The sequence below is a fragment of the Excalfactoria chinensis genome, chromosome 1, assembly GCF_039878825.1.
Source record: "Excalfactoria chinensis isolate bCotChi1 chromosome 1, bCotChi1.hap2, whole genome shotgun sequence".
Classification (NCBI taxonomy): Eukaryota; Metazoa; Chordata; class Aves; order Galliformes; family Phasianidae; genus Excalfactoria; species Excalfactoria chinensis.
The window spans coordinates 105,359,737-105,386,632 of NC_092825.1; the positions used below are offsets into that span (position 1 = coordinate 105,359,737).

The 26,896-nt window shown below is 40.3% G+C and overlaps 1 protein-coding gene across 1 annotated transcript in view; it reads left to right on the top strand.

The window, feature by feature from the left end:
* The first annotated feature begins 1,099 nt into the window (after positions 1-1,099).
* The window catches only part of EFHC2 (EF-hand domain containing 2), a 58,365-nt gene continuing 32,568 nt past the window's right edge, over positions 1,100-26,896 (top strand). Inside the window, exons 1-7 of the mRNA XM_072339102.1 lie at positions 1,100-1,200; positions 8,283-8,471; positions 11,870-12,020; positions 19,049-19,272; positions 21,094-21,345; positions 22,960-23,070; positions 23,375-23,513. Of these exons, the coding sequence (XP_072195203.1) occupies positions 1,159-1,200; positions 8,283-8,471; positions 11,870-12,020; positions 19,049-19,272; positions 21,094-21,345; positions 22,960-23,070; positions 23,375-23,513 (1,108 nt within the window). The 5' untranslated portion in view covers positions 1,100-1,158. The remainder of the gene's footprint in view (positions 1,201-8,282; positions 8,472-11,869; positions 12,021-19,048; positions 19,273-21,093; positions 21,346-22,959; positions 23,071-23,374; positions 23,514-26,896) is intronic.

Sequence of the window (26,896 nt, forward strand, 5' to 3'; positions counted from 1 at the left end):
TTGGACTAGATGATTTTAGTGGTCTTTTCCAATCTTAATGATTCCGTGGTTCTAAAATTCCATGATAATAACAGATCTGACAAGCGAATGCCGCAGAAGTGTTCTATAGGGAGCTGCAGAGGGAGTGCTCCCTCTCATTTCGACTAGATCCATTGCCTTTCCACAAGATCTTTCTTTTAGGGAGGAGAGATGATGTGTGATGGGAATTTCATGGTCTGCTGCACCACAGAGTATGAAATACGGCAGGGGAGATCCGCTCTGTCTACGAGAATAAGGATACAAGGCCACTCAACTGCAGCTCCATTGAGACAGCGGAATAGCGTGACAGAATTTAAGTATTGGGGTTCCAGCTATTTTACCCATAAGCTTATTATTATTATTATATTTTTGCACTGCAAGAAAAGTCCTATTCAAATAAAAAGCCCCGATGAAGAGTCTTATGTAAAATGGAGGAACACAACGTAGCACGGCTGCTGCTCTCTGGAATGGGCCATGGAAGCGATCTGGAGGGCATCTTCCCTTATTTACAAGGGAAATGTGAGTTCCATCCCAGAAAGGCACAACCCATCCTCCTCCCAGATCCACCCGTGAGAACCTCACTCTATCTATCCTCCGTTTGAAGTTGAAATCTGAGCTTAATACCGCCCACCATACGAAACGAATGCGATTCAAACGACGGTACCTTTCATTTCCAATTGTAATACATGCGAAGCGTTCCCTTCCCGCACCGCATGCAAACACGGCCGCATAATGCGGAGCTGGGAAACCGGAACGTGCAAACCCACTGACCCAGTTCCACCCTCACCGTGGACTGAAATGCATTAAAAAATAAGCCCCAAAGAACAAGAAGATGTAAAAACTTCTCCCCTCGCTCCCTCTTCTCACCTCACCCAGGGCAGCAAAGTAAAACGAGATGAATAAAAAAGTGGCAAAATGAAAAGCGTTAAAATCTAACTCCTCCGGGCTCTCTAACCCCGCTAGGGGGCGCCGCGCTCGGCCGCGCTCGGCTCCGCTCGGCTCCGCTCGGCCTCACTCGGTCCCACTCGGCTCCTCTCGTCCCCGCTGTTCTTCGCCCCTCCCCTCTTGTGACGTCACTCTTCGGTTTCCAGGCAACGGCCCCACACCGCAGCGGGCCGGGCTGGCGTTGGGGGTCTGGTCATGGCTCTGCCGGTGCTGCCCGGCTTTTCCGTCGGCCGGAACGTGAGTGGCACGGACGAGACGTCCCTTCCTTTCCCTCTAGCCCCGTTCCCCATGGCGAGAGCGAGGGAAAGAGGCGCTTAGACTGTCGGCAGGGCCGGCAGCAGGGCGCGAGGAGAGGGCGTTGTGGAGCTGAACGCATCACTGCTTCCAGGGATAATTTGCTGAGTACTGTAGCGTGATGTGGGAAAGAAGGGTTTGGGAATGGCTCTGGAGACGTTGCCTTTAAGAAGCAGACACAGCAGTGTGGGCTTTCTTAATAAGTGTAAAATAACTGGAGGGGAATTTGGTATTCACACTACGAACTGAAAGAGAAGGGGCAGGCTCTTTAGCAGGTTCTGTGGTGATGGAACAAGGGAAATGGTTTTCAAGCTCAAAGAGGGCAGATTTAGGTTGGATATAAAGAAAAAGTCTTTTCCAGTGAGGGTAGTGACACACTGGAACAGGTTGCCCAGAGATGCTGTGGATGCCTCGTCTCTGGAGACTTTCAAGGTGAGGCCAGATCAGGCCCTGATCTATCTGTGGTGTCCCTGTTCATTGCAGAGAAGTTAGGCTTGATGGCCTTTAATGGTCCCTTCCAAAACTAAGGATTCGATGAAATAACCAGCAAAGCCCTGGTTTCTGCAGCACTTGGCTGGCTCCAGAGCCTAACTCCTTCTGTGAGGGGTAGTACAGAAGGTGTAGGGAGGGAGGGTTTCCAAATCGTTTCTTAAGCCATGTGCACTAATGCCAGCAATACCATGAGCCTCAGCACCTCTTCAAGTTGTTTGCTCCATGTCCTGTTTGCATGTCTGGGAGCACACTTTATGAGCAGTAAATCAGCCTGCATGAAGTGCAGCCCAGTGGAAAATCTCTCTCTAAAGAACAAGGACAGGTAGAAGGAAGGGTAGCTGCCTAGGTAGTTATATAAGGAGCATAAAATTATGTAGAAATATGTGGGCTTCCCAGCCTCATTGGTGTGTGAGCATTGCATGAGTACCCGCCAACACATCACCTCTTGCAGGACCTCTTACAAGCAGCAAGGATATTTCATGTGACTTCTTCCCCATGATCAGCAGGCTGGTACTGTTCTTTTAGAAGGGAAAGGTTGGTGGTGGTCTTCTGAATTCAGCTTTGTATTGTAAGGAGTCGGTTGTGTACATACCTTTTCTGATAGCTGCTAAGTGGGCACAGCAGATCAGTGAAGTAGGTGTGTACCATTCCTATCTGCTAGATGGAGGTAGAATTACTAAGTGTTATGCAGGAGCTGCTTGTTCTGTTAAATTAAATCAGTCGATGGAGGTTATTGAAGAGGGATGAGCATGGGGTAGGGAACTGCAGGTCCTGTCAGCCCTTTGTTTATAATTATGCGTATTAATCCCACTCTTGTTCTTATCACCGTTCAAGCTACTGCTGCAATACTCTGTTCTCCGCCCTTAGTGCTACCTGCTGCATATAGAGGCCTTCAAAAAGTCGAAAAGGTATACATATCCATTTGGATGTTTTTAATGAGGAGGCTGAGCTCCCACAGAAAACCAGGGCTTAAAGGTGGTTAGAGAACACCAGTAACTCCAGGGCAGCAGGGATTGCTGCTGGCAAAGAGGAATTAAGAAATCCTTATACAGTGCTTGCATCTTTGTGTCTAAGGGTCACTGGCTCTTGCAGTGCAGCTCCTCTATGATTATTATTAGTCTCTGACAGCTCTACCAAGAACGTTTGCTTCCTCTCCAGCCTGCGAGCAGAAAAGCTTCATCTCAACTTGCGTGCATCTTCCCTTTGCTGCTGAAGACCACAAACTGCGTGGCCCAGTGCTGCAAAAAGGCAGCAGCCTGTGTGTGATGTCTATTTTTTTTGTTTTTCCCCTTAACTGTAACTGACTGGTGCCTCTTTCCAATTCATGCCCCAGAGCAATGCTGCCACTGTAGTTCTGTTTAGCTGAGACAAAACCTAGCTGCTCGGGCACCGCAGCTAATTAGAGCTGAGGGTAATACACCAAGGTGATAGACAGTTTCAAAATAGCCGGAGTGGTTCCTATGGTAACATAACACAGCTTTTCCTCAGCTCTAAGAGAAGAGTGAGGCTGAAGGTGCCATGCATATGAGGGTTGGTTTCCCCTGCCCTGACAGCACTGGGGAAAGGCCTTACCCTGCCTGGCGGGGCATGGGGATCAACAGTGGTGCACCGCACTGTTGAATTAAAGAACGTGGTCATTTATTTTTGTAAATACATAAAAGCTTTGTTCCTGTCACCAAAGCCAACAAAGAACAGCCAAAGGCAGACCAAACAGTACTGTATCTTCTACCTGCAAAGCCTGACTGATGCTAAAATTGTGCAATAGAAAGGTCTTCAGCTTTGCCAGTACAAGTTATATATGTGCTAAGGCAAAAATACCCACATACCTCAGTAATCATGTTTAATGCTGCACATGGTAAAAACACTGTGTGCAATAGGTTTGCTCTGTTACTGCAAGAGTGTGAGTGTGCTCGGAGTCTGCGTTGTGGCAGGAATGGCTCTGGTGACGGTGCAGCCATGTTGTGTCTTCCTCTGCTAGTGTTACTGATCCACCTCCTGCTGTGAAGAGCACCTTCTGATAGCAGGCTGCTGTTCTTGCCTTGTATCGGCAGGTGATGGAGAAGACTATTCCTATGGGTTGGATTAAGTGTGTTCTCTCTGACCAGGGCATTTTTGTGCCTAAGGTTTGGAATCCTCCTCAGAGAGAGTTCTTTCCAATTTATTGGAGACTCAGACAATGACTTTATAGATCTTGGGGGATAAAAGTACATACTTGAGAGTACCCATTTCTGCTGCAAATTTTGTTGGCATAGAGCAAATTCCCCCTCTTTCATGTTTATTGTAGTAGCTTGGAATTACCTCAGTTGTGCTACTATTGCTGTCTCTAGATTCTTCCTGGTTAAACTGTTTTCTGCTGCTCTGTAATCATTGGTGTCAAAAAGGGACATTTGTTTTCGTTGCCAAGGTGCTTTCCAAGCTCTTTATGCTGTGCCTTTCCCTGCTCCAGGTTCTGGCCTTCGTTTCTGAGCCCCTTCCATTCTTTGCTGCCCCTCAGCCTCACTCCCCAGGTCTGTCTGCTCACATCCCCCAGCTCAAATCTTTCTTAGCTTCCCATCAGGGCTGCATTTTTTATGCCTTCCTTTATATTGGTCTGTTGTCTCCTCTCAGGCTGGCCCAGCTCTGGAAGTGAGAGCAAGCTTGTCGTTCTGCTCCAGGCTGCTGATGGTGCATCTCCTTCTGGGACATGTTCAGTGGGGCACCACTGCAGCTGTGAACAATGTCTTAGGGCAATCCTCCTTTTACACCAGCACTCATCCCCAAGTATGCTGAAACCTCTGAAGCTGTGTGAGGATAATACATGTGGCTGAAATGTGGCTTCTCAGTAGGAAATGGCTTTAAACTGAGACAGGGAGGTTTAGGTTAGATATTAGGAGGAGGTTTTTCACACAGAGGGTGGTGACGCACTGGAACAGGTTGCCCAAGGAGGTTGTGGATGCTCCATCCCTGGAGGCATTCAAGGCCAGGCTGGATGTGGCTCTGGGCAGCTTGGTCTGATGGTTGTCGACCCTGCATACAGCACGGGGGTTGGAACTAGATGATGATTGTGGTCCTTTCAATCCAGGCCATTCTATGATTCTCTGAAATGAGTGCTTGCTTGGTGAGAGATGCTACTTGTAAGTGTTGTGAGAACTTGTGCTATTTATTTCTGTCTCTTGTGTGACCTGTGCTTTCAAGAGGGCAGGAGGCTGCATGGAGTTCATTTGCATAGCATGCAGTGTTTACGTGTATTTCCATTCTTTAGCTGAAACAACTAGGATACAATATGAACAGTCTAAAGTAGTTCAGAAATGTCACTGTTCATCCTGGTACAGAATTTGAGCCAGGACTCCACAGTGCAGCTGCAATTAAAAATGAACAAGGGGGGAAGAGTAACACAGTACTGCCAGTGGCTTTTGCCCTAACTCCCTGTGGCATTTGCTTAACAAGACATGGCCCATGGGACAGTGGCTGTGGTGACAAATTTCCACTCGTGTTTGGTTCAGCTGAAGGGTGCAGCTTCCTGTTGTGGATGTACCCGAGTACTAAAAAGCGAGATGCTGAGAGCACGGGGCAGCGCTCCCCTGAGACTGCAGTGCGTAAATCCACAAAGCTGCAGAGAATCCCAACCTTCACATTTGTCATTATTGAATGTATCCCCAATATTTATTGCAGGCTCACCGCACAGAAAACAGCCAACTTTATTCAGCGGATCTGCAGCCGGTATTAGCACAGCTGACACAGTAAAGCTCTTTCCCTGCACTGTCACAGATCTCTTTTAGAAGTTGCTTAATACTTCTGTGAATGTAACGTGATTTTCTGTCACTGTTTTCGGCTGGATGCTGTCTGGGTTTGTTAGCTGAAGTTTCTCAAATGTCATTTTTCTCTTTTGCGATCTTCCATTATAATAACTCCTTTGCTTAAAAAGGAATAACCTGCTCATGTTTCTAGAGGAGACTTGGGTGATCTTCACAGAGGAGCTTATAAGTAGTACTGTGATTATTGATCTAAAATGATCTTTCTGTCAAGCCCTAAAATGCTACAGGGACTCCACAGAAGATTCTTAATGGAATTACAGCTGTTGGACCGCTTGTTTTTCAAATCAAGTCTTGAACTCTGTTGTGATTTTGGCCCTAAGAAAATTTCCAGCAGGAGCAAACGTGGATTTCTTTGGCAAACAGTTTCTCATGCAGTAACTCACTGAAGCCAAGTAAAGGAGGGACTGAAAATGCTTCTTGAAGAAGCTTTGGGGACATGAGGGGACTTTCCTTTGCTCAGGATAGCTGCCACTTTTACTGTGCTTTAAAAACTGTGCTTTTCTCCCTAACTCATGCTTTGGTAATAGGCAGAGAAGAAGTACTTGCTGTGTCAAAATGGATCTGCTTGTGGATGGAGCCTTCAGTGTAAATCAGATGTTTTTGCCCACAGATTTCCTTTGTAAAACTCACCTTGACTCTAGCTATTCCACATTAGACCTAATAAACGCAGAAAGCTCCCTCCCATTCTGTCTTCTCTCCAGCTCTTTATCAGTTTACCAGGGAATAAAAGCAATGATAAAAAAAAGGGAACAGAACAAGAAAGAGCAGCTTGCTAGTGTCCAAATAAGAGGGAGAAAACCACCCCTATTGGAAACCTTGCAGTGTCTGCTTTGAAGGATGCTGCTTAGCCCAGCCTTTGTTAACCTGAGTAGGGTACGGCCATTGATTTTTATGACATTAAAAATAATCAGTTATAAAAATAATAAGTCATGTGTTTTTTTGCATACCACTGCCTTTGCATTATAAGCAAAATCTAAACTAAGGTGGGGATAGAGCTGTTCGTTCAGGAGCAGCTCTCCTTCCTGTGTCATTGGGCTTAGAGCACCGTTGAGATTTCCACCTTCAGTGCGCAGTAGTTTGTGTATATGAGCAGTGAATGTTATGAGCCAAAGGTTAGCTGCCTTTCAGATTCCTCACTCAATTTCATATTGGCAGAGTAAAATAACTAGTCAGCCCCTTTCAGGTTTTGCTGCTCCACTGCTTTCACATTTCCCAGAATATTGAATGTGTATTATATTATTCTGGAGCACTTGAACGTTGCTGTGATGAACAACATTTCTCTTGGCCAATTTTTATTCATGATGGTAATGCAGTGTCGTCCACACTTTTTTTGGGAAGTACTGATTTAAATGTGGGTGTTCTAATTAATGTTGTTTTGTCTTCAAGGAATCATTAAGACTAGAAAAGACCTCTAAGATCACGCAGTCCAACCAGCAGCCCACCCCCCCCCATGCCCACTGCCCACGTCCCTCAGTGCCACATCCACACGGCTCTGGAACACCTCCAGGGACAGTGACTGCACCACCTCCCTGGGCAGCCTGTGCCACTGCAGCACTGCTCTTACTGAGAGGAAATTGTCCTTAATATCCAATCCAAACTTTCCAAATGCAGTGCTACATTACTGATATATCTGCTCCAGTGATGCTTGGAGAATTATACTGTCTATCCTTTCCATTGCCCAGGTCCTTCCTGTTTTTTTCCTAGCATCAGTTCTTTCCCCTTCAGCCTCAGCTTTCCTCATGGTCCCCCAGCCCCAGGCTGAAGACTGGGGGCACAACTCAGTTGCTCTGAAGCGTTTCAAGGATTTGAGGAAGTGAGGAAGGGAGCAGAGTAAGAGGAGCTAATGGGTCAATATTGCTGCTCATGGAAGAAAGGGTTTGTGGTGCTGTCTCCTGTTTTAGCTCTTCCTGTTTGTCTGATCTGTGTGGAGCTGCTGCCTCTGCGTGAGGGAGCACGCCAGTAGTGCAGGTTGCCCACTGGAAGGAGCATTCCCACAGGCAGGACTGATGCTCACTGGAGACTTTTCTGCATCACTTCAAGGCAGGCTCCAGTACTAGTCAAGAAATGCGAGCAGGCAGGATGGCTTTCTTTGCAGTTGGTTGTCTTTAAGCACTCCATCTGTAACTGCCTGAAAAACAGTAATAATGTAAAATAAATAAATAAATAGCTCCAAAGGCTGTCTTTTGAAATAAGGCCAGATAGAATGAATTTTCTGTCTTTTGATTCAGCTGAAGATTCCCCAAACTGAAGTGTATTCAGGAGTATGTATTTTGCACTCTGCAATGCAAATATAAATAAGGTCTTCAACATAGGTTATGACAGCAGCCTGTTTTCTAGATACTCCTGAAGTGGTTCCTTTTGACCTCTCGGGTTCTATAGAGGAAGCTTTTCCCCCTCTACCTTTTGCATTGTTCTCGTGGATGACTTGCTTCCTTCTTCCATAGTCCTTATTGTAGGGAAGAAAAAGGGGAACAACAGCTGGTATCATCCTGTTTCTCAGCCTGGCTATGTTACCAGAATGCCTTTCCATATTGATCCATAAGACACAAAACTGACTGCTGAGATAAGGTCACTTCACATGCCGTGCTCAAATTGTTACAGGTTTACAGATAGTATTAAAAGTACTTATAGAAAAACTTCTGTGCGATTTATCCCCCTTGCCTAGCTAGATAACTCTTATGAAGTTAAAACCACACATTAAAATGTCTTTTTCTCTCTTTCCTTCCAAACCTTTGATAGTTAGGGAAAGAAAAGTTCCACAAATCGCAGCACTGGGGCTACTGCAATAATGTTGCTATGCTGGTTGCGGAAGATAAACCTGGAATAGGAGGTGAACCACTACCTGGACAGAATCTGAAACCTAAAACCAGCGTGTTTCCTGCAGAGCTGGGATGTGGTTCTCCTGCCTGGATAGCATTTGACAAACAGGTATGTAGAAATCAGAATCTGTATGGTTTTTTATGAACAGATACCATAATACAGAGGTGAAATTCAGATGGTCAGATTAGTTTTTGCATGGAGAAATGTTCTTGGGTAAACAAAAAGGGTGGCAACTTCTGTTTTTCCTTAATATTTGTATATTGTATAATTAAGGTAAACATAAGTTATACAGCAAAATATACAAATATTTCTGTATTGGGATATGTCTCCTACAGGATATAATACAAATAAGGAGGTAGTTAATACCTCCTTAAAACCATTTAAAATAGTGATAGCAAATAATTGTTTTGCAACATATTCAGAATGAATGTACTTCTCCATTTCTTTGTTTTTCAAATGATCAAACAAGGAAATGTGTAGTTAAAGGAATGTAGGGAAGGCCTCATTCCAGGAGAAAATCTGCATGACCACTAACCACAGTGCAGTTCTGAGGATTAGAATTCCCCTATCTAGTCTTGTTTGCTTGCTCAAAGTCCTGTTGACTTTGTTCATGTGCGGGGAAATAGATAGTGTCTGTTAAAGATGCTGGAATTTAAAATTAATACATATATTTATTTGTTTCGTAGGAGTGTAATGGCACCTTTAAAGCTAGAGAGTTATCAAATAACTGTTATCTAGGATGGTGTGTATTTTGTAGCATGCTGTCATTACTTTCCCTTTTAGAATTTACTATAAATGCTACTTGGCGATGGTTTATTTCTAGAGCAATAAGCCTATAATCAGAGAAGGAAAATGATCCGGGAAAAGAAATCATTCAGCAAATTGCAGAAATGTTGCATGACAAAATTATTAGGATATTTAAATACTGAGAAGAATGACATAATTTTTGGTTTAAAGTAAAAGTCATGCAGATAATTTCAGTATAATTGTCTATTTGTCTCCTTGGCAGACCAGAACTACTGCGAGAAAATGTAAAGCTTGAATAGACAGATACACATTATATCTGAACTCCCTTGTATTGCTCGTCTGCTTTTCACCAATGTGAATTGGTATAATGTGCCTAAGTGTTAGGGCCAGTCCTGCACATGCTCTATCTGCACCCCTTTTTTGATACGAAAATGTGCATTGATTTCTTGGGGTCATACATGTTTCCAGGATTTGGACCCAAGTTTATGAAATAAATGAGTTAGGTAGAAAGTGAGGGGACCTGCTGGTGAAATGAGTTAGCTGGCTACTCTCTTTGTCTCACCGGTATATTCCCGCACAAGGGCAATCAATGCAGGACAGGAGTTTATGGGTTTAGAATTAGACTCTGGAGGGCTCATGTCTTTTGTTTTTAATTGTAGACAGTTAAAGAGTACTACCCAATTAATTTAACCTCCAGGTAAGAGCCTGAAATAGCACTATGCCTGCCAGTGCTGCAGTTTGTGATGCAGCTAAGTGGACTTCATGAAAAATGAACAGGTGTTTATGTTTTTAAATGTACTCTGCTTTCTTATCCATTTTTCTTTCTAGCTCTAGAGGACAGGCGTAATACTTCATATTAAGTAGGTTAAGAAATAGTTTTTGTAACTTTATATGCCCAATAGGAAGCAGGTGTAAATTTAATTTCTCCTGTTATTAAATACATACACAAGGCTTCCTGAGCTTGAAAAGATGTTTATAATTTGACTGCCACAGGCACTAAGGAAACCTCATGCCAGCTTTACAGCGTGCCACAGGGTTTGTTCAACATTTGTTGCTTTCGATTTTCGTACCCAACTTCTAATTTCTAAAAAAGGGACTACTGTACACAGCAATGCAGCAATGTACTACAGATGACACACGAATTAGGAAATGTTGAATTTTGACTATTTCTAAAAGTAAGTTTGCTTTAAAATGTAAAACAAGTCATCATCTTTTATGTTCCTTCCCCACTTCACCCTTTCTGAATTATGTTTCAATCTGCAAAACTGCAGTTGGCTGCTGAGCGTGTTTCAGTCTTACACTAGTTTGCTCATAAAGAAAGGTACAAAGTGAATAAAGTTGCAAAAGACTTTCCACGACGTTATCTGATGAAGTAAACCAGGGCATGCTTAGTGAAAGGAATAAATACAGTCTATTTAGGACTCAGCTCTTGTTTGAAAATCTATGCAAATAGACCCTTTCACCTGGCTGGTGTTTCATGAGAAAACTGGTCTCAGAAATGAGCACTGACAGAATTAAAGACAGTTAATAATGAAACAGTACAGTTGAACAATGTGCTTGTCAGACATTCATACTCTAGTGTGCCTAGCAGAATAGGAGGAAGAGAGTACATGCATCCTGTGGTTGCTAGGCTTATCACCAGTTGGGCACAAGGTGTGAAGTTAAACTCCGTGTTGGCTGAGCCTTAGGAATTTCAGACATACAGGTTTCAAGCATTTTTAAGCCCAGCTCTGCCAGATGCTCACTGAAATGAAACAATTAAGTTCCTGTTTTTCCACTGTGTCATTTTGCCTAATGAACTGAGAATTATGGTTGTTGAATTTATTAATCATTACAAAAATGAAGTATGAATTAGCACATTGGTCTGACCCAAATGTTTGGTTGGAGGTGCTGGTGGTGGAAACCTAGTTTTTAGTAATGCTGTCTTGCACACTCTTACCACAACAAGCATCTTGGTAGATACTACACTACAAAATATATATTTCTTGAACATTCCCTTAAACATGGTCTTGGTGATTAAAGAACACGAACGATACCAAGAAGTATAAAACTGGTTGGCAAAATTTAATCTGAGATCTCCTGACATTAACAGCATTAATGTAAACCACTGAATGCTTCACCTGTGGAGGTTTTTTTCTTCCATTATTTCTCTCCCAAGAGAACACAGAGAGGCCAGTAGGTATGTTCTCTGAGATTTCCCTTTTTGCTGAATTGCAGATTCACGTAAGTTTTGAAATGACAGTACTGCACAGCTGTAAGAGACTCCAGAAAAAATATAGTTTATCTTGTAGTCTTCCACACCACTCATTAGAGAGCTTGCAAGACCTGCTTAAAAAGGACTCTCCTTTCCACTTAGCTCAATGGTAAAGCCATTACTGTCATTTCATTATTTTCCAGGAATTCATTGGATAGAAGTCTAAAAGTTTCTTCACGACTTAGGTAGTTCATTGTGCTGTCAAAAATGCTTTGTTTGGAAGAATTTTCAAGCAGCCTGCTGATAGTTTTATACTTGATTTATTTCTTTACTGTAGAGTTCCATCTCTGCTTTAGATGTTGTGATAATAAAGATGTCAACCAAAGAATATTAAATTTATGTGATTGAATGTGGATTTCCATTCTTGCATTTCTGAGAAATAAATCTACCTCCTGAAATCCATACATTTAATTAGCTTATAATGTGCACAAGTTTATTTTATTGATGCATTATGCAAAGGCATTGAAGACTTTGCTGCTTTATATGTATTTATTGTTTTTAATAGGTATTGTCTTTTGATGCCTATTTTGAGGAAGAAGTGCCTGATAAAAATCAAGAACCGTATAGAATAAGACATTGTAAAATATACTTCTACCTTGAAGATGATACAATTCAAGTGCTTGAACCCCAAGTGAAAAATAGTGGCATAAAACAAGGTATGTATTTTTCATAGCATTCTATTTTTTTTTTGTTTTTGCTGAATGTGTAAATACTTTCAGCAAAGCCTTGGTCTGTTTTAAGGAATATATGACATGAATTCTTAATACTTAAAATGGACGGTGAGTGAATAGCTGTAATCATCTTAATATGGGTCACAGTGAGGACTTTTTTATTGCCTTACTTTTTGAAGCTGTAGGTTTAGTAAGGCAGAATCCATTCACACACACACACACACACATATTTCCTTAATGTGATTCTTGGTCTTTTTTTGGTTTTGTATCACTTCTGGAAAAGCAACTTGCATTCTGGATTTCCATTCCTGGTTCTGCTTCCTTCCTATGATAATAAATTCTCTAGCTGGATCTTTCTTATTGTTTATTAGAAGCTGCAGATATCTTTGCATTTACTGAAGGAACTTTAGTGCCTCTGGCTGTTGGTTATGATGAAAATGCCCTCAACTGAGTAGTTTTTCTGTGACACTTCTAAGCTGCCTTTCCTCAGAGTCATATTATTACACTTGGGCCAGCCTGAGGACTTGTGGAAGAAGGTTTAGTAAACTGATTTACCGGAGTATTAACGAACTTGGTTTACATTAAGGAAATGTGATCTGGCAGTCAACATCCTATTGCAGAAGGGGAGTGCAGCTGCTGCTTCTTGATGTTTACAGGTCACTGCCAAAATCCAAAAGAAAAAGAAATTGCAAGAGATGTAGTCCAGATAAGTGGGAATGTCTTGGGATGAGTATCTTGGGATGACTGCGCCTCCCAGTCCCAGAAGATAGTTTGTATGTTCTGATGAATCTTTGCACAGCGTTTTATTATTATTATTTTTTAAATTAACCTTTTAGCAGTGATATTCTTTTCCAAGATGATCAGATGCTATCAGTTTATTTGTCTACAGAACAGGATAATATTTTAAAGTGTTAAGTGCTTCATTTCTGTTATACCTGGGATAAAATTGCCTGGGAATCTTATTTTAGAGTAGTACTTTGAACTCTGCTTTCCCTGTGTTGAATAGTTCTTATGAGAAGTTTTGCTGGCTGTTCAGCAGGAACTGATTTTGAATTCAGAGGAACCTCATCCTACTCCTACCAGAGCAATTGATTTTTCATGACCTAAAGATAAGCATATTGGATCATTTTGCCTGGGAATTTATAAGGCACCCTCTCTCCAGCTATCTGTGCGAGGCTGGAAACATCCTCAGGTGAAGTTTTTCCTTGACTTACATGTCACAGCAGTGGGAGCAGATGTTTCTAGATTACATGGCTTGGAACAAATGACTATCAATAAAGGAAATACAATTAAACTAAGAAGCAGAGGTGATGTCTCTGAGAGGGAAGCTAGAAACCAGGTTTGTTAAAGCAGGAAAGTGTAGCAGAAATGCGAAGTCATGGCCTAAAAAAGTGATTGAGCACTGCCTACCTGAGGCCTTCCAAAGGTTAGCGGATTTTTGTTTGTTTGTGTGCTCATGGCTGCTGCACTGGGACTTGTTCTCATTTGCTGCAGCCTAGGATTGTGCCACCCTGCTGTTGCTGCTGTACTTTCCATCATATTATAGCACTACATTATTATAGAAAGCAAATTCAAGGCTGTTTGCTTTGTATCTAGCTGTAAGAATGAGTCTTTTGCATTGTCATTGTTGTATGAGATATGCAGCCTGGTGTTCCTAGCAGTCTAGAGATGACCCTGAGGTGACAGGAAGCCTTTCTTCCTATTTCCTTGGTTGGATCTTGTGTTAATGGTTGTTGACGTTATCTTTGGTACAAGATCTAAAATTATCTGCATAGTATTAGAGAGGAACAAGGATTTTCTCAGTCTTCTATACAAGGATGTTTCGAAGGCCTCTGCAGCTTTGTAAGAGCACTTCTCAATATGGGATGACTATGTAGAAAATGCTAATTATATGGATTAAAAAGAAGTGTTCCAGTATCTTAAAAGAGCAGTTCATTTATTTGTTGCTGGTACCTGGGTTGGTATGGAATCTCAGTGTATTGATTGCATCAAGAAAGAAAGAGATGCTGTAGATTGAAAGATTCCCAAACTAGCTGGTGAGTGTTTAGGCTTCACAGCTAATGAGATGACCTTGGGCCTTATCTTTATCATAAGCATTTACATAAAGATTCTTCTTAAACTGGAGATTAAACTTATGTAGAAGAGAGAAGAAAAAAAAAGATGCAGATGCTTGTCAGAGAGTTTTTGCTCCCATGCGCTTGGGCAATGACTTCATGCTCTATAAATGAGTAAAAGCTATGAAACAGTTACCTCAGGGACAATAAGTTTGTTCTTGAATACATGTAAAAGCAGTCTTAAACTGCTTATTTTTATATGAATATGTATATAAAGTGCATAAACCATAAATGCTTGTATGTGTATACATATTTATAATCTGCTTAAACCATTACTTTTGCTCAGCTTTCAATTAAAAATCAACCTATTGCCTCTTTTATCTCTTCTATTGTTCATATTCCCTGTTCTGATTGAAAAGAAGACTGAAAGGAACAGAAGCATATCTGTCTGCATTGTGTAGCTGTTAGGTTGAAGCACAAAGAAACGAAATTCTTGCCCATGATCATATAAGAAAAGTTGTAACAGGAAGAGAAGCTGAACTGAGCTGAAGTTCAGGGTCTTAACCACAATGCTGTCCTCTGTACCTACGCTAAAATCGAATATTTCAGTTAATTAAAACGCCTGGGTTCTGTAGGGGAGAGTTCAACTGTAGGAGAACTTGGCTTGTTGAAATAAGGGCAAATTGTACTGAACAAAAGAACACAGATGTGGGGATGTAGATGGAAAAATGTGTGGGAATTTAAAGAACAGCATAGGCTTAGTCTGTATGGACAGTTACAGAGGGGTTGTGTAAAGGAGGAAAAGAAGCAAGCACTGGTGGAAAAGGTGCTGAATAGCTAAACTTTTGGATTAATCTTTAGAATACAGAAAGTAGTGGGGACCCTGATTTGCATGCATACCAGGTGGAAGAGATGTAACAGACACAGCTGTTCCTAGGAGTCCTCTTAAAAAGTAGTTATTACAGTGATGGTACAGATCAAAGGCTGATGGTTGAATAGATCAAAGGTAGATCTTTGCTTGTATGGTTAGTGCCTTGGGGCTACTGGATTACCAGTGCTTATGCCATATCCCACAAATGAGAGCTTGATGGTCTGAATGGGTCTCCCTGGGCATGGGGGGATTAAGGAAATGTAGTCGTTTCCCTCTGTGCTCCGCCTTCTGTGGTTAGTGCTTGTTGCTTTGTGGGGAAAAAACTTGGAGAGGCTTATAGACTGCAGAAAGATTTTGTGAAGGAACACGTGGTAAATAAGTTAGAATTGCTAGAATTAATTATGGTTTTACAAGACTAAAACAGATTGGCTTTAAAAAAGCCAGGGAATGTGCTTTTACCAGTGATCAAAATCTCAGAGTGACAAAGTAAGTGATCTGTGGGAAATGTATTCTAGTGACTTTAAAAAGTGCTTTGTGGAATTGGCTGCTATGCTTAGACACGAATTTGGACAGTTTAAGTTACTACTCAATGACTGAAATTTAAAGTACATTTTATTTTGGAAACTGCCTTGCTGTAGATTGAAAAATATTGTGGAAATTCTTAGGAATACTAGAGGAAATCTATAGAAACAATCTACATAAGTGCCCAACACAAAAGAATGCAGAGGCCAACCTGAACTTGAGAAACCAGAATGAAAGCAAAAAATACCAGTGCAATCACAATGCTCAAGAACTAATTGAAGAGAAGGAACGAAGGGGAGAACAGTAAATTTTGCCACATAAACTCCACAATGTTCTTCCTGAGCCAGGGAACTAATTATTCTCCCTGTGTAAAAGTAAGTTCTTCCCTTAGAAAGCCAGTCTAGATGGGACGATGCTAGTGTTTTGTAGTTCTGATTTTCAGTTTGAAGGACTGGCTGGCTGATGCTGCCTTATCAAAAGGTTATTTATGTCCCATGGGGTTAAGAGGAGCTTCCAGAGCAATCCAGGCCTTGAGAGCCAGAGCACAATGGAGCAGTTGGCTGGTTTTCCCCAAGGTCAGCCAGCTGAGGAAGAAAGTGAAGCTGACTGCTGGCAAGGTTCCCAAGGCTGACTGGCTGAAGTGAAAAGTGCAGTTGGGAAAGTGAAGTTGCAGGCAGCTCCTCCAATATAACAGATTATCTAAAAGTTTAAGACCACCTCGGAGCCCTTGATAACTGTGATCTTGTCATATTTAATGGTGGCCAGAACAGGACCTGGCTATATTTGGAGGTGGGTGACTAAGTGAATGTAAGAAGCTCCCTTGTTTCTTGGGATGAACTCTTTGTGTTGCAGAAATTGTGGTACTTCTTTTTGTGTAAGCAGTCAGAGTGTGCAAAGTCCAAGTGTTACCCATTCCACTCCTTTCTAATACAGTCCTGAGTAGTGCAGAGGGAGTAAGCAAGCTGTGCTGGAGAAATTCTTGATACCTCTTTGTCTTTTTGTAGAGCAGTGTAGCAGCAGAGACCAAATCATATGTAGCCCAACTGCATGCACTGACCAGAAATCCTTCGTTGTTTTTAAGTTCTCCTTAAGCTGCTGCTATAGCTGCCAAATAATCAGAAACCCTGAAAGAAGAAAGAATCTGCTACAAATTGTGATGTGGGAACTTGATGCCACCGCTATTGTCAGAGAGAAGCAGCACACCCACGTCCTTTACAAGATCGCAGTATAGAAGAGCTGTAGGCTGACCAGATACAAATATTTAGGATCCTGATTAGTACTGTAGTTGGATAGCCTGCTCAATAAACTGACAGAACACGTTCATCCCTGACAATGAGATTGCTGCATGTGCACAGATCCCCCTACAATGATTTGTAACACGTTTCTAGAAGTAAAAATAGAATTATTTTCCAGATGAAAGGTCCCAGCATTTTAAAAATTGTCCTAACCTGAGTTCATCACATTTTATTAAATTTCAAGTTCAACATTATAAAATATTTTCTCCATCTGTGTAGATCAAGCACAATGATATCTAGTAAAAATGAAGGCATGCTAGACTTGATATTATCTGTACGAGACATTTTCCATTAGGAAAGAAGTTCTTATCCCATCAGAAGAAAATGGGTATATATACTGTACTTTGAAAAGAGATGACAGGAAAAAATAGCTGCATGTTTATTTACTGGTTCTTAGGTGAATATAACTTCAGAAAGCATGTCAGAAAATTGTTAACAAATATATTTTAACTGAAATTATAATCAACATTTGCATTAATATGGGGATCTGTTCTGGTCAGTTTATTATTTCTTTTTTGTTGTTGTTGTTGTTGTTGGAGAAACTCAAGGATTAAGCAAAATTAGGTAACATTTTGGAAGTATGTGTTTTTGTTAATGGCAGTGTTATGGGGTATTACATCGTGTTAAAATGTGTTCATTGCCATGTTTTCTAACTAATATTTCTGTGAAGATACCTCTTCAGTATGTGTGTGTTTAAGCGGATAGAACTTCAAATTTATTTCATAGTCAAAGGTCAGTAACCAGAGTGTCAGATTTGGTACATGTGAAACATCAGAATGCTGAAAATCTCTAAAATAATTTATTTAATGTGAATATAGAGTAGAATCGCTTTGCTGCTTTATTCCCCTGAAAATTTATGGGAGTTGAACTAATTATGAGAGTTATATTGTAAGAGTAACTCATTATAGGAGTTAGAATTTAACAAACAACTTTGATAATGTAGTAGTGGAAGGTATTTCATACAGATTGGTCCCTTGTGAAATAAACTGAACAGTGAAGAATTTCCATGGAGTAATTCAGAAATGAGGCCAGTAAAACACTAAACATAAATACACAGCAATAAATTTCTCCCACCTCCTCTGTCTCTCTTCATCTTCCCTCCTACCCCCAAACCAAAAGAAAAAAAAAGAAAAAAAAAAGACAATGCTGGAAAACCATCAAAAGGAATTTAGAGGGAAACACTACCAGATGCACAGCTGAAGGACCCTGGAAAGAGATGCTGTTTGTTATTGAGAGATAATGAGATATACTTTCTAGATAACTGTGTCTAATTGTCTACTATTGTTGTAGTAGTAGGTTAGTACTTGAACATATCTTTAGCGTTGGAATTTTTGTGTTTACTGTAGTTGTTTTCAAGTTGCACCTTTTGTTGTAATCATATGGACTGGTGATTTCTGCCTCGTCTTAGGCAGTGGGTATCTGCGTTATGAAGCTGTTGTTACAGGGACATCTGAGTTAGTAAGCACAACAAAGATGCTGAGATTGAGGACTGGACCATCTTTGTATTCTCTATGTGTTATTTTCACACAGTGATGCCTTTATATTGATGTGGCAAAACTTGCATTGCTATTCTTTCTGTTCTCTTGTAATGTTGAAAACAAGGACTGAGTCCCAGCTTTGCTTATCTGACATTCTTTGGGAACTCAAACTTTACTCATGATAAATCATAGCTTGTCATACGTGCAGCTACATAGCTTTAATTTAAGTCTTACTGATTTGTTTAACCTGCTGAGGCTGTTGCTTATAGAGTATTTTTTTTTAATACTCATGGTACCTCAGAATCCCAGAATGGTTGAAGCTGGAAGGAATCTCTTAAGATAATCTGGTCCAACTCCTCTGCTCGAAGCAAGATCACCTAGAGCAGGATTTCCAGGGCCATGGCCAGCAGGGTTTTCAGTATCTCCAAGGATGAAGATTCTACAACGTCTCTGGGAAACCTCTTGTAGTATTTGCTACCATCACAGTAAAAGAGGTGTTTCCTTGTGTTTGGATTTTATTTATTTATTTATTTTAATTTGTACCCGTAGCCTCTTCTCTTGTCCCTGGGCACCACCTGGCTTTGTCTTCTTTATTCCTCCCCATCATATATATATTTAGTGGTGTTGTTATTAAAATAGGATCCTCTTATAGTTCCTTGCTGAGTGAAGGATGGCTTGTTTTTGTCCCATATAGTTTCATCTGCTTTGGCTGTATCAGTGTAGGAAACTAGCATGTCTGTGAAGTGATCCTCGGAGCAAAGGATGTTCACTCCTTGAATTTATTCTTTTACAGGGACTATTGTGCGACGTCATCGGATTCCACTTCCATCTCCTAATGAAGACGAGTTCTATACTGTAGATCATTTCAATATCGACACAGAAGTAATCTTTTACTCTCGAAGATATAAGATTATAGATTGTGACCAGTTCACAAAACATTTCCTGAGGAAGATGGGAGTTAAATTAAATCCGCCAGGAAATCGTCCAGATGACCCATATACCAAAGAGCGGCAAAAGGTCAGATGAAGCAGTAAAAGTGAATACATGATTTTAATAAAAGTGCAATTTCTGTTAGAAATATCTATGATATAAAATATTTCTCTGAGTGAAAAAACGTACTTATTTCAATGTAATGAATCACAGGAGAGAACTTGCTTTTTAAAATTTGACTATACGGCTCATTGTGCTAACATAGTTTTCTCCTGATGTGTTCACATACCTTTTGAAAAAGAAAAGAAATGTGATAAAATCTTTGCCTTTTGTATGTGTGTGTATTATTTTGATAAAACTGATGTAGTTTTACTTACCTATTAAGGCAAAAAAAAGAACACCACAAAAACAAATATGTCGAATGAAAATTCTCCTTACCTTGTGTGCAGAGTAGCTAAGGAATGTCAAATTTATCCTCTATGTAACATATTTTCAACCTTATGTATATAAATCAGGTTTGTTATAATCAATGTTGCTGTCTAGTTTTTCATATGTCCTCAAACTTTAACCATCGGTATTGATTAGGGCTAGCACTGCCATGGATTTTCATGTCGTACTTGATGTCTAGTATATATAAATGACTTCTCTGTAAATGTTGGTTGGTGGATTGGTGAAAATAAATGCTATGTATTAAAGCAAAAGAATCCCAACATTGTTCTTTGAGCTGGAATAACAATATTTATTCTCACAATGTCTGTTGAAAATAAAAATTGCAGTAGTATGTTTTCTGTGCATATAATTGTTATTTCCATAAGCTCATCAGACTCTGTGATCTCTTTTGGACAAACTCCTCGGGAGTGCTCATTGCATAATTAAAGATTTAGGGTGGGAATGGTGTTCTCTAGCCACTTGAAAACAGGGAGCTACGAGCACAGTTATTGCTGAACTAACGTTTAGTTAGGATGTTAAATTAAATGAGTAGATGTTTGCTCCTTTTTGACTGCATTTGTCAGTGTCAGCTGCTGGAAGTACAAACACTATTAAACCAAAAAAAAAAAACAACCCCCCCCCCCAAAAAAAAACAAAAAAAAACAAAAAAAAAACAACCCCCCCAAAAAAACAACCACAAGCCATTACATGTTCTACTTAAATTTTGCTGGAGTTGACTGAACGGCAGCACTTATAAAGTATTTAAAGGAAGATGTAGTTGGAATTGCGATTCAAGCACATCTTTGGCTTCCTGCAGACTCACTTTATTGGTCTCTTCGTATGTCATCTTTTTTGAATGTGTGAAGCAAATTCTTCTGCCACATAGAATCCAGCACTCTGCAGCTTTACTGCTTGTGAGCCTCTATTTGAATGCTGTTATTTTTTTTTTATTTCCTGAGTGTGTGTAGCATCCTCCAAAAATCTCAGGTTTTCAGCTCCTAAGTGTCACATGAATTCCTCTTTGCAGGGCTTGGGGTCTTTTCTCTGGGCATAGTAGTGGGAGTGTTGTTTCCATTAGGAGATAATGACAGTGCCTTTCACAGATGGCACAGATTTTTCTCCTGACTTGTTAGGACTGTTGGCCCATGATAGGTAGCATGCTGTGGTAAATCCACCCTAGTGCTCTGAAGGCAACAGATACTCTGTACTGTAAATTATTTATCACTTTCTTCATCTGAAGAACCTTTCTGAAAGAGAAACAAAGGTCAAAAGAAGTTTGAATTTTCTCTCGTTTGTTTTCTGAAGGCACTTTTCTCTTAATACTTTTTTTTGGGTAATGTTGTAAATAGTGTTCCATTTACTGAAATTGAAAGTCCAAGAATCATGTTCTAATGTTAGATGGTACCATGAGGTTTGGTATTCTATCTAAAGAGGAAGTCATTAAAAAGGTGCTTTTCTTAATTTCTCCTTCATATACAGATCCTAGATAGCATCAGCCCATTGCGTCCTTATGAGCGTTTTGACACATTGAAACAATTTCTGGAGCATGATGGCCACGTTCTACGCTTTTACTGTGTGTGGGATGACCCAGAATCCCTGTTTCACGACCCACGGGAGCTCGTTCTGCACTATTATTTGTCTGATGATACTATTGATATAAAAGAAGTTGTACCAGTAAACTCAGGCCGAGATGCAGTTCCACTTTTTCTCAGAAGAGATAAGCTTCCCAAGGTAAGGAATGGAAAATTCATTCTATTTGGAATTCTTTTGCTAATAAGGAAATATTACATGCATTGTTTTGCAGGGAGTCTGGTTTTGGGGGGGAAGGGGATCAGGCTAGATAATTTCAGAATCCTGTCTATCCCCTACAACTCTATGATGCTGTGAAAATCTTGCCTTGCAACTGTAATGATATTTAGAACATATTATCGGAGCCTAAAGCATAATTGCATGAATTAGTTTTTTTGAATACAGATTCATACAACTTCAAGAGACTGAAAAATTTTCAGCTTGCCATGCTTAAGTTAAAAGTAGGAAAGTAAAGGAAATTCAGAAAATTAATTGATATTGGTAGATGAACTAACACTGAGGTGAATTCAAATTTGATCCATATGGATTATATTTGGAACCTTTGAAAAAATCCTTTTCTGGTACTCAGTAATATTACATCTCTGTAGCATATCTAGAGTGATTTCTAAGTTTGAATTCATAGATTTGAATCCTTAGAAAAAGCTAGTTAAAATCAATCAGGATCCATGAAAAAACATAGGCGTTAATCATGTGTTTATTAAAGGAAATTCATCTCAGATAAATCTCCAAGGATTTGAGTCCTGTGTAACCTATTATGATGATAAAGTTGACAATCTGGGTACACCTCTGTGTCACTCCAGACAGATCCTGGTGGTAGAACAAAGTCAGCCTACAGATGAAGTAAGACACTGAGGCATCTCTTCCGTCCTGTCCTAATACTATTAAATTATCTGTTGCACCATAGTTTTACAAGAGATTTTTGCAGTAAAATCCTAACAGCAAAATACTTGCTGTTCTCACCTAGAGCATCCTGCATTCTGAGCTGCTGATTTAGCAGTGACTCTATGCTGACAGACCCCTTCTACTAGTGAAGTGTGTGTCAATGTTAAAGGCTGGCTTCTTCCTCTAATTTAAGTAACAATTTGGAGAAGAGCAGCAGTCAAAAGTGGGGATATCAGGGAACTTAAGTTACCCTGCATCAACATTTCACTGATCTGTGTATTAAGTTTGATATTACTTATTATTAATTATTATTTTGGCATTGAAACTTGCAATATAACTCTCCTCTTCATTGTAGAGAAGTTAGACTAGATTACTTTCAAAGGTCCCTTCCAACTCAAATTAGTCTATGATTCTATGATATAAACAAAAATAATATTTCTCCCAATAGAAACATACTGACTTGTATCCCCTGTTTTTGTGCAGTGCTCAACTCAGTAGGACCAACCCTGAGTGGTTCTTCTGCATGCTTTTTTTTTTTTTTTTTAAATTATTATTACTGCTCAAAATAATAGCCTTTAGAGCAGATGTTGACAAGGATATGCTGCTTATCTTTGCTTTCCCTGTGCTTCCAAGAAAAAAAAAAGGCTTCACTCTTGGATGCACAGTAAGACTCTGAATGCTTCTTCTGACGTAGACATTGAGTCCAGTGGCATAAAATTACCTTAGAATTTACTTAAAATTCTCCCAAGACAGCACCGTTAGAACAGTCAGTCTGTAAAAATAAATAAATAAATATTCGTTTACTTCTAAGGTAAGAGTTGTCTTTCTTCTTTGTTAACTGTATTTCTTAACAGCTTGTGTCTTTTCTCGCAGTATGCTCCAACTGGTTTGTATCAGCCAGGCACGATCACCAGGAGCACTGTTCTCAACGTATTTGGAAATTTAGTAGGAAATAAAGGCCGTTACATTCTGGACAATCGTAAGGTCAGATATTACTGCTGGACGTCCTTATAGTAATTTTTGTAATTTCTTTGATTATATTCTACAGTGAGAGAAGTTATTTGTAAAATTGTATTGCAGGTGGAGAATAGCTCGTATCAAAACTACCGAAATTTACTGTGCTGTGTTTGTAAAAGTGAGGTAGCATAGCATGGGCTGGAAACTACTTGCAAATGAAGTATGAAGATTGTATTTTAAGTCATGCATACTTAATGACCTACTTTGTAAGAAAGGCTGTATGACTTTGAGATTTATAGAGCTACTATATAAATGTTCCCTATTTTATTAGACAGGAGCAGTGCATCAGGAATTTTACAAAGACAGCGACCTGAAAATAGGGGCAGTAATTAATGTTTGGGGAAGGCAGATAATGCTCTGTGATTGTGATGAATTCACTAAAGATTATTACAGGACAAAGTACGGAATTGGTAAGTAGTGATAATTATCATTTCCTTACGAGCATTTTTATACCTCTGAGCATGACAGAGCTGTCTTCAAATTTTATTACCGACAAAACATGTTCATTAAAGCCTTTTGCAATAACAATCTATTGTAGGCTGTTAACAGTGAAGCAGTAACTTTACAGGTGACCCAGAAGGGTATTTTTGTGTGTTACTCCACTGAAAAACAGCACATAATGTCCATGATCGGTTTCTAACTGCCTTCATTTTTAAACTAGAATGACTAGATAGTCATATGGATAGACTGTCATTTAATCTTCTCTACTTCTCCCTCCCATTCCAATAGCCGTGTTTGCAGTCAGAAGATAATAAAGGGCATGCAGTATGTAGAGTAGGCTCAATTATTCCTCATTACACTGTGTTTCACTTTGTATGGATGTCAGAATCCTCATATAATAAGATTTTCTGACACAACAGTCGTCTATCACATTATTGCTTTTTGCAGTGTAGTTTTGCGTATTCCGAATCGTAAGAGTATTTATCCTGTGAGATTTCATTACTGAATTCTGGAAACATTTAGCAACTATGCTCACAATAGAAAAGCATTTTAGGCATGTGTAACAACAGAGTGTTTCATTTATCTGTCTGAATTCTCTCAGTCTGACTTACTAGTGGTTCTATTATAGCCATCACCCTGCAAAAATAACTTAGTTGATTTCTGGCAGTTGATTTCATTCAAGAAAAACAGCTAAGTGTCTTGACTGTTCAGATATGATTGAAAGAATCCTACTGTGGCCTTTCTTACACGGACAAATGAAATAGCTGGGCAGACTTTTTTACCTTGTCTTGTAATCAGAATGCAGTGTTTAGATCAAAACCTGTTTGCTGCATTGAGGGAATTAAATCATGTACTGCTGCCATTACAATGATAAATTTCTTAGTTGGCAAAACATGCCTCATTAGAACTTATAATATAATAGCTTGGAATATCTGTGCCAAAATAAATCTTTTCTTATACTGGCCAATGTGTAAGGAAGCCATATTCAATAACCATGCTATTATTTATAATAACAGTGAGTATAGCTCCAGAGATACAAAATGGGGTATTTCCCTCATAATTTTTTCAGCCAAGACGGCTGCCACTGTTTGGCAGCAGTGTCCTCTCTGAGCAAGATATCTTGGAACAGTGAAAGGGGATTTCTTATTCACAGACAAGAGGTAAATGAAATGCAGCTGTCCATTCTGAAGCAACCAAGCAGTGCTACCAAGTGTTATGTAAGGGCAAAGTCTCTTCCTATAATGCTGGCTCAGTAATTACTGATTATGTTTCTGGATGTTAAAGTTAGTTACTATAGAAGTTAAATGAAGTTGTAAGTTAATGATGTGAAGAGATGCAGAAAATTGAGGGTATAGGTGATCTAGTCCATTCCCTTTGTGCTGAGTGTATATAGGTAGACTGTCACTGCCTGATGCTTGTATAGCCTTTCAATAGCATCCTTCAGAAGAAATTTATCTGTGTCTTAAGGAATCTTGTTGTAAATTCATCATTAGAAATGCTGTTTAACAGCTACTCTGAAGCTGGTTTGTGTAAACTGAGAGTGACCTTTTTGCCTTACCTTTGTTTTCAATCCTTGATGATGTCAGCAGAGGGTGAGCAAACCTGCTATCTTTGACTTTTGGAGGGCAGACTTTGAACTGTTCAGCATGCTGAATCCCTTGGGATTCAGTCCTGAAGGGTAAAGAGGCCCATGAAGCTGATTGCTTCTCAAGAAGAAAGTCTTAGAGGCACAGGAGCAGGTCCCTCTGTGCCTCTTGATAAGCCAGTGGGGAAGAAGACCAATGTAGATGAACTGGGAGCTTTTTCTGAGACTCCAGGAGAAAAAGCAAATCTTCCTCCTGTGGAAGAAAGTATGAACAACTCACAGAGAGTACAAAGAAGTTGTTAAGATGTACAGGGAGAAAATCTGAAAGTCAAAAGCCCATCTTGAACTCACCTGTTAGGGTAAAAGAGAAAATCTTTTTTACAAATATATTAAGAGTAGGGCTAAGGAGAATTTCCATTCTTTACTGGATGCAGTGGGGAACGTGACTACTGAGGATAAGGGAAAAGCTGAGTTTCCCAATGCTTTCTTTATGTCTGTCTTTAAAAGTCAGACCAGTTATCCTCAAAGTACTCTACTCCCTGACCTGAAAGTCTTGAATGGAGAGCAGAAGGAACCACTAACAGTTCAGGTAGAAACAACTAGAGACCTACTGCTCCACCTGGACTACCACAAATCTGTGCGGCAGGATGGGATTTACCCAGGGGTATTGAGGCAACTGGCAGAGATGATAGCCAAACTGTTTTCCATCATCTATCAGTGTTCCTGGTCACCTGGAGAGATCCTAGAGGACTGGAGGCTTGCCAGTGTGGCTCCCATATACAAGGAGGGTCATAAGGAGGATCCAGGGAACTACAGGCCTGTCATCCTGATCTCAGTGCCAGGGAAGATTATGGAGCAGATCATCTTGTGGGAGATCCCAACATGTGTGTGAGATGACCAAGGGATCAGGGCCAGCTAGCAGCTAGCAGGTGCTCATGAAAGGCAGGTACTGCTTGACCAACCTGATCTCCTTCTATGTTTAAGTGACCTGCCTGGTGGAGGAGGGAAAGGCTGTTGATGTAATCTACCTAGACTTCAGCAAAGCCTTATGACACTGTCTACCACAGTATTCTCCTGAATTAGCTGGCAGCCCATGGCTTGGACTCTTTGCTGGGTAAAGAATTTGTTGGGTGGCTGGGCCCAAAGTGTGGTGGTGAATGGAGTTAAACCCAGCTGGAAACCAGTCACAAGTGGTGTTCCCCAGGGATTGGTACTGGGACTTGTCCTGGTGAGAGGTGACCTTATCGCTCTCTACAACTACCTGAAGGGCAGTTGTGATTAGATGGGGGTCAACTTCTTCTACCATGTAACTAGAGATAGGATGAGAGGGAATGGCTTCAAGTTGTGTCAAGGGAGATTCAGGTTGGATGTTAAGAAATACTTCTCCAAGAGACCGGTCAGGCACTGGAACAGGCTGCCTGGGTTCTTGGTGGAGTCACCAACCCTGGAGGTGTTAAGAAATGTTAAGATGTTGTACTGAGGGACACAGTTTAGTGAGAAATATTGTTGATAGGTGGGTGGTTGGATTGAATGATCTTAGAGGTATTTTCTGACCTTGGTGACCCTATGATTCTAAGGTTAGAAAAAGCATACATATGATTTTTTAGCTAGAAGGGACTAAGATTAGACTTGGGGTAGTTTGTTGGTTTAGAAACAGTTATGTTTTGAGGGAGAAAGGTCTCATCTTTTATTCTTCATGTGTTGTCAATTTTGTTTTTGTGAACATACAAGATGATCTCAAAGGTCTTTGTCTCACAAAGTGCCCAG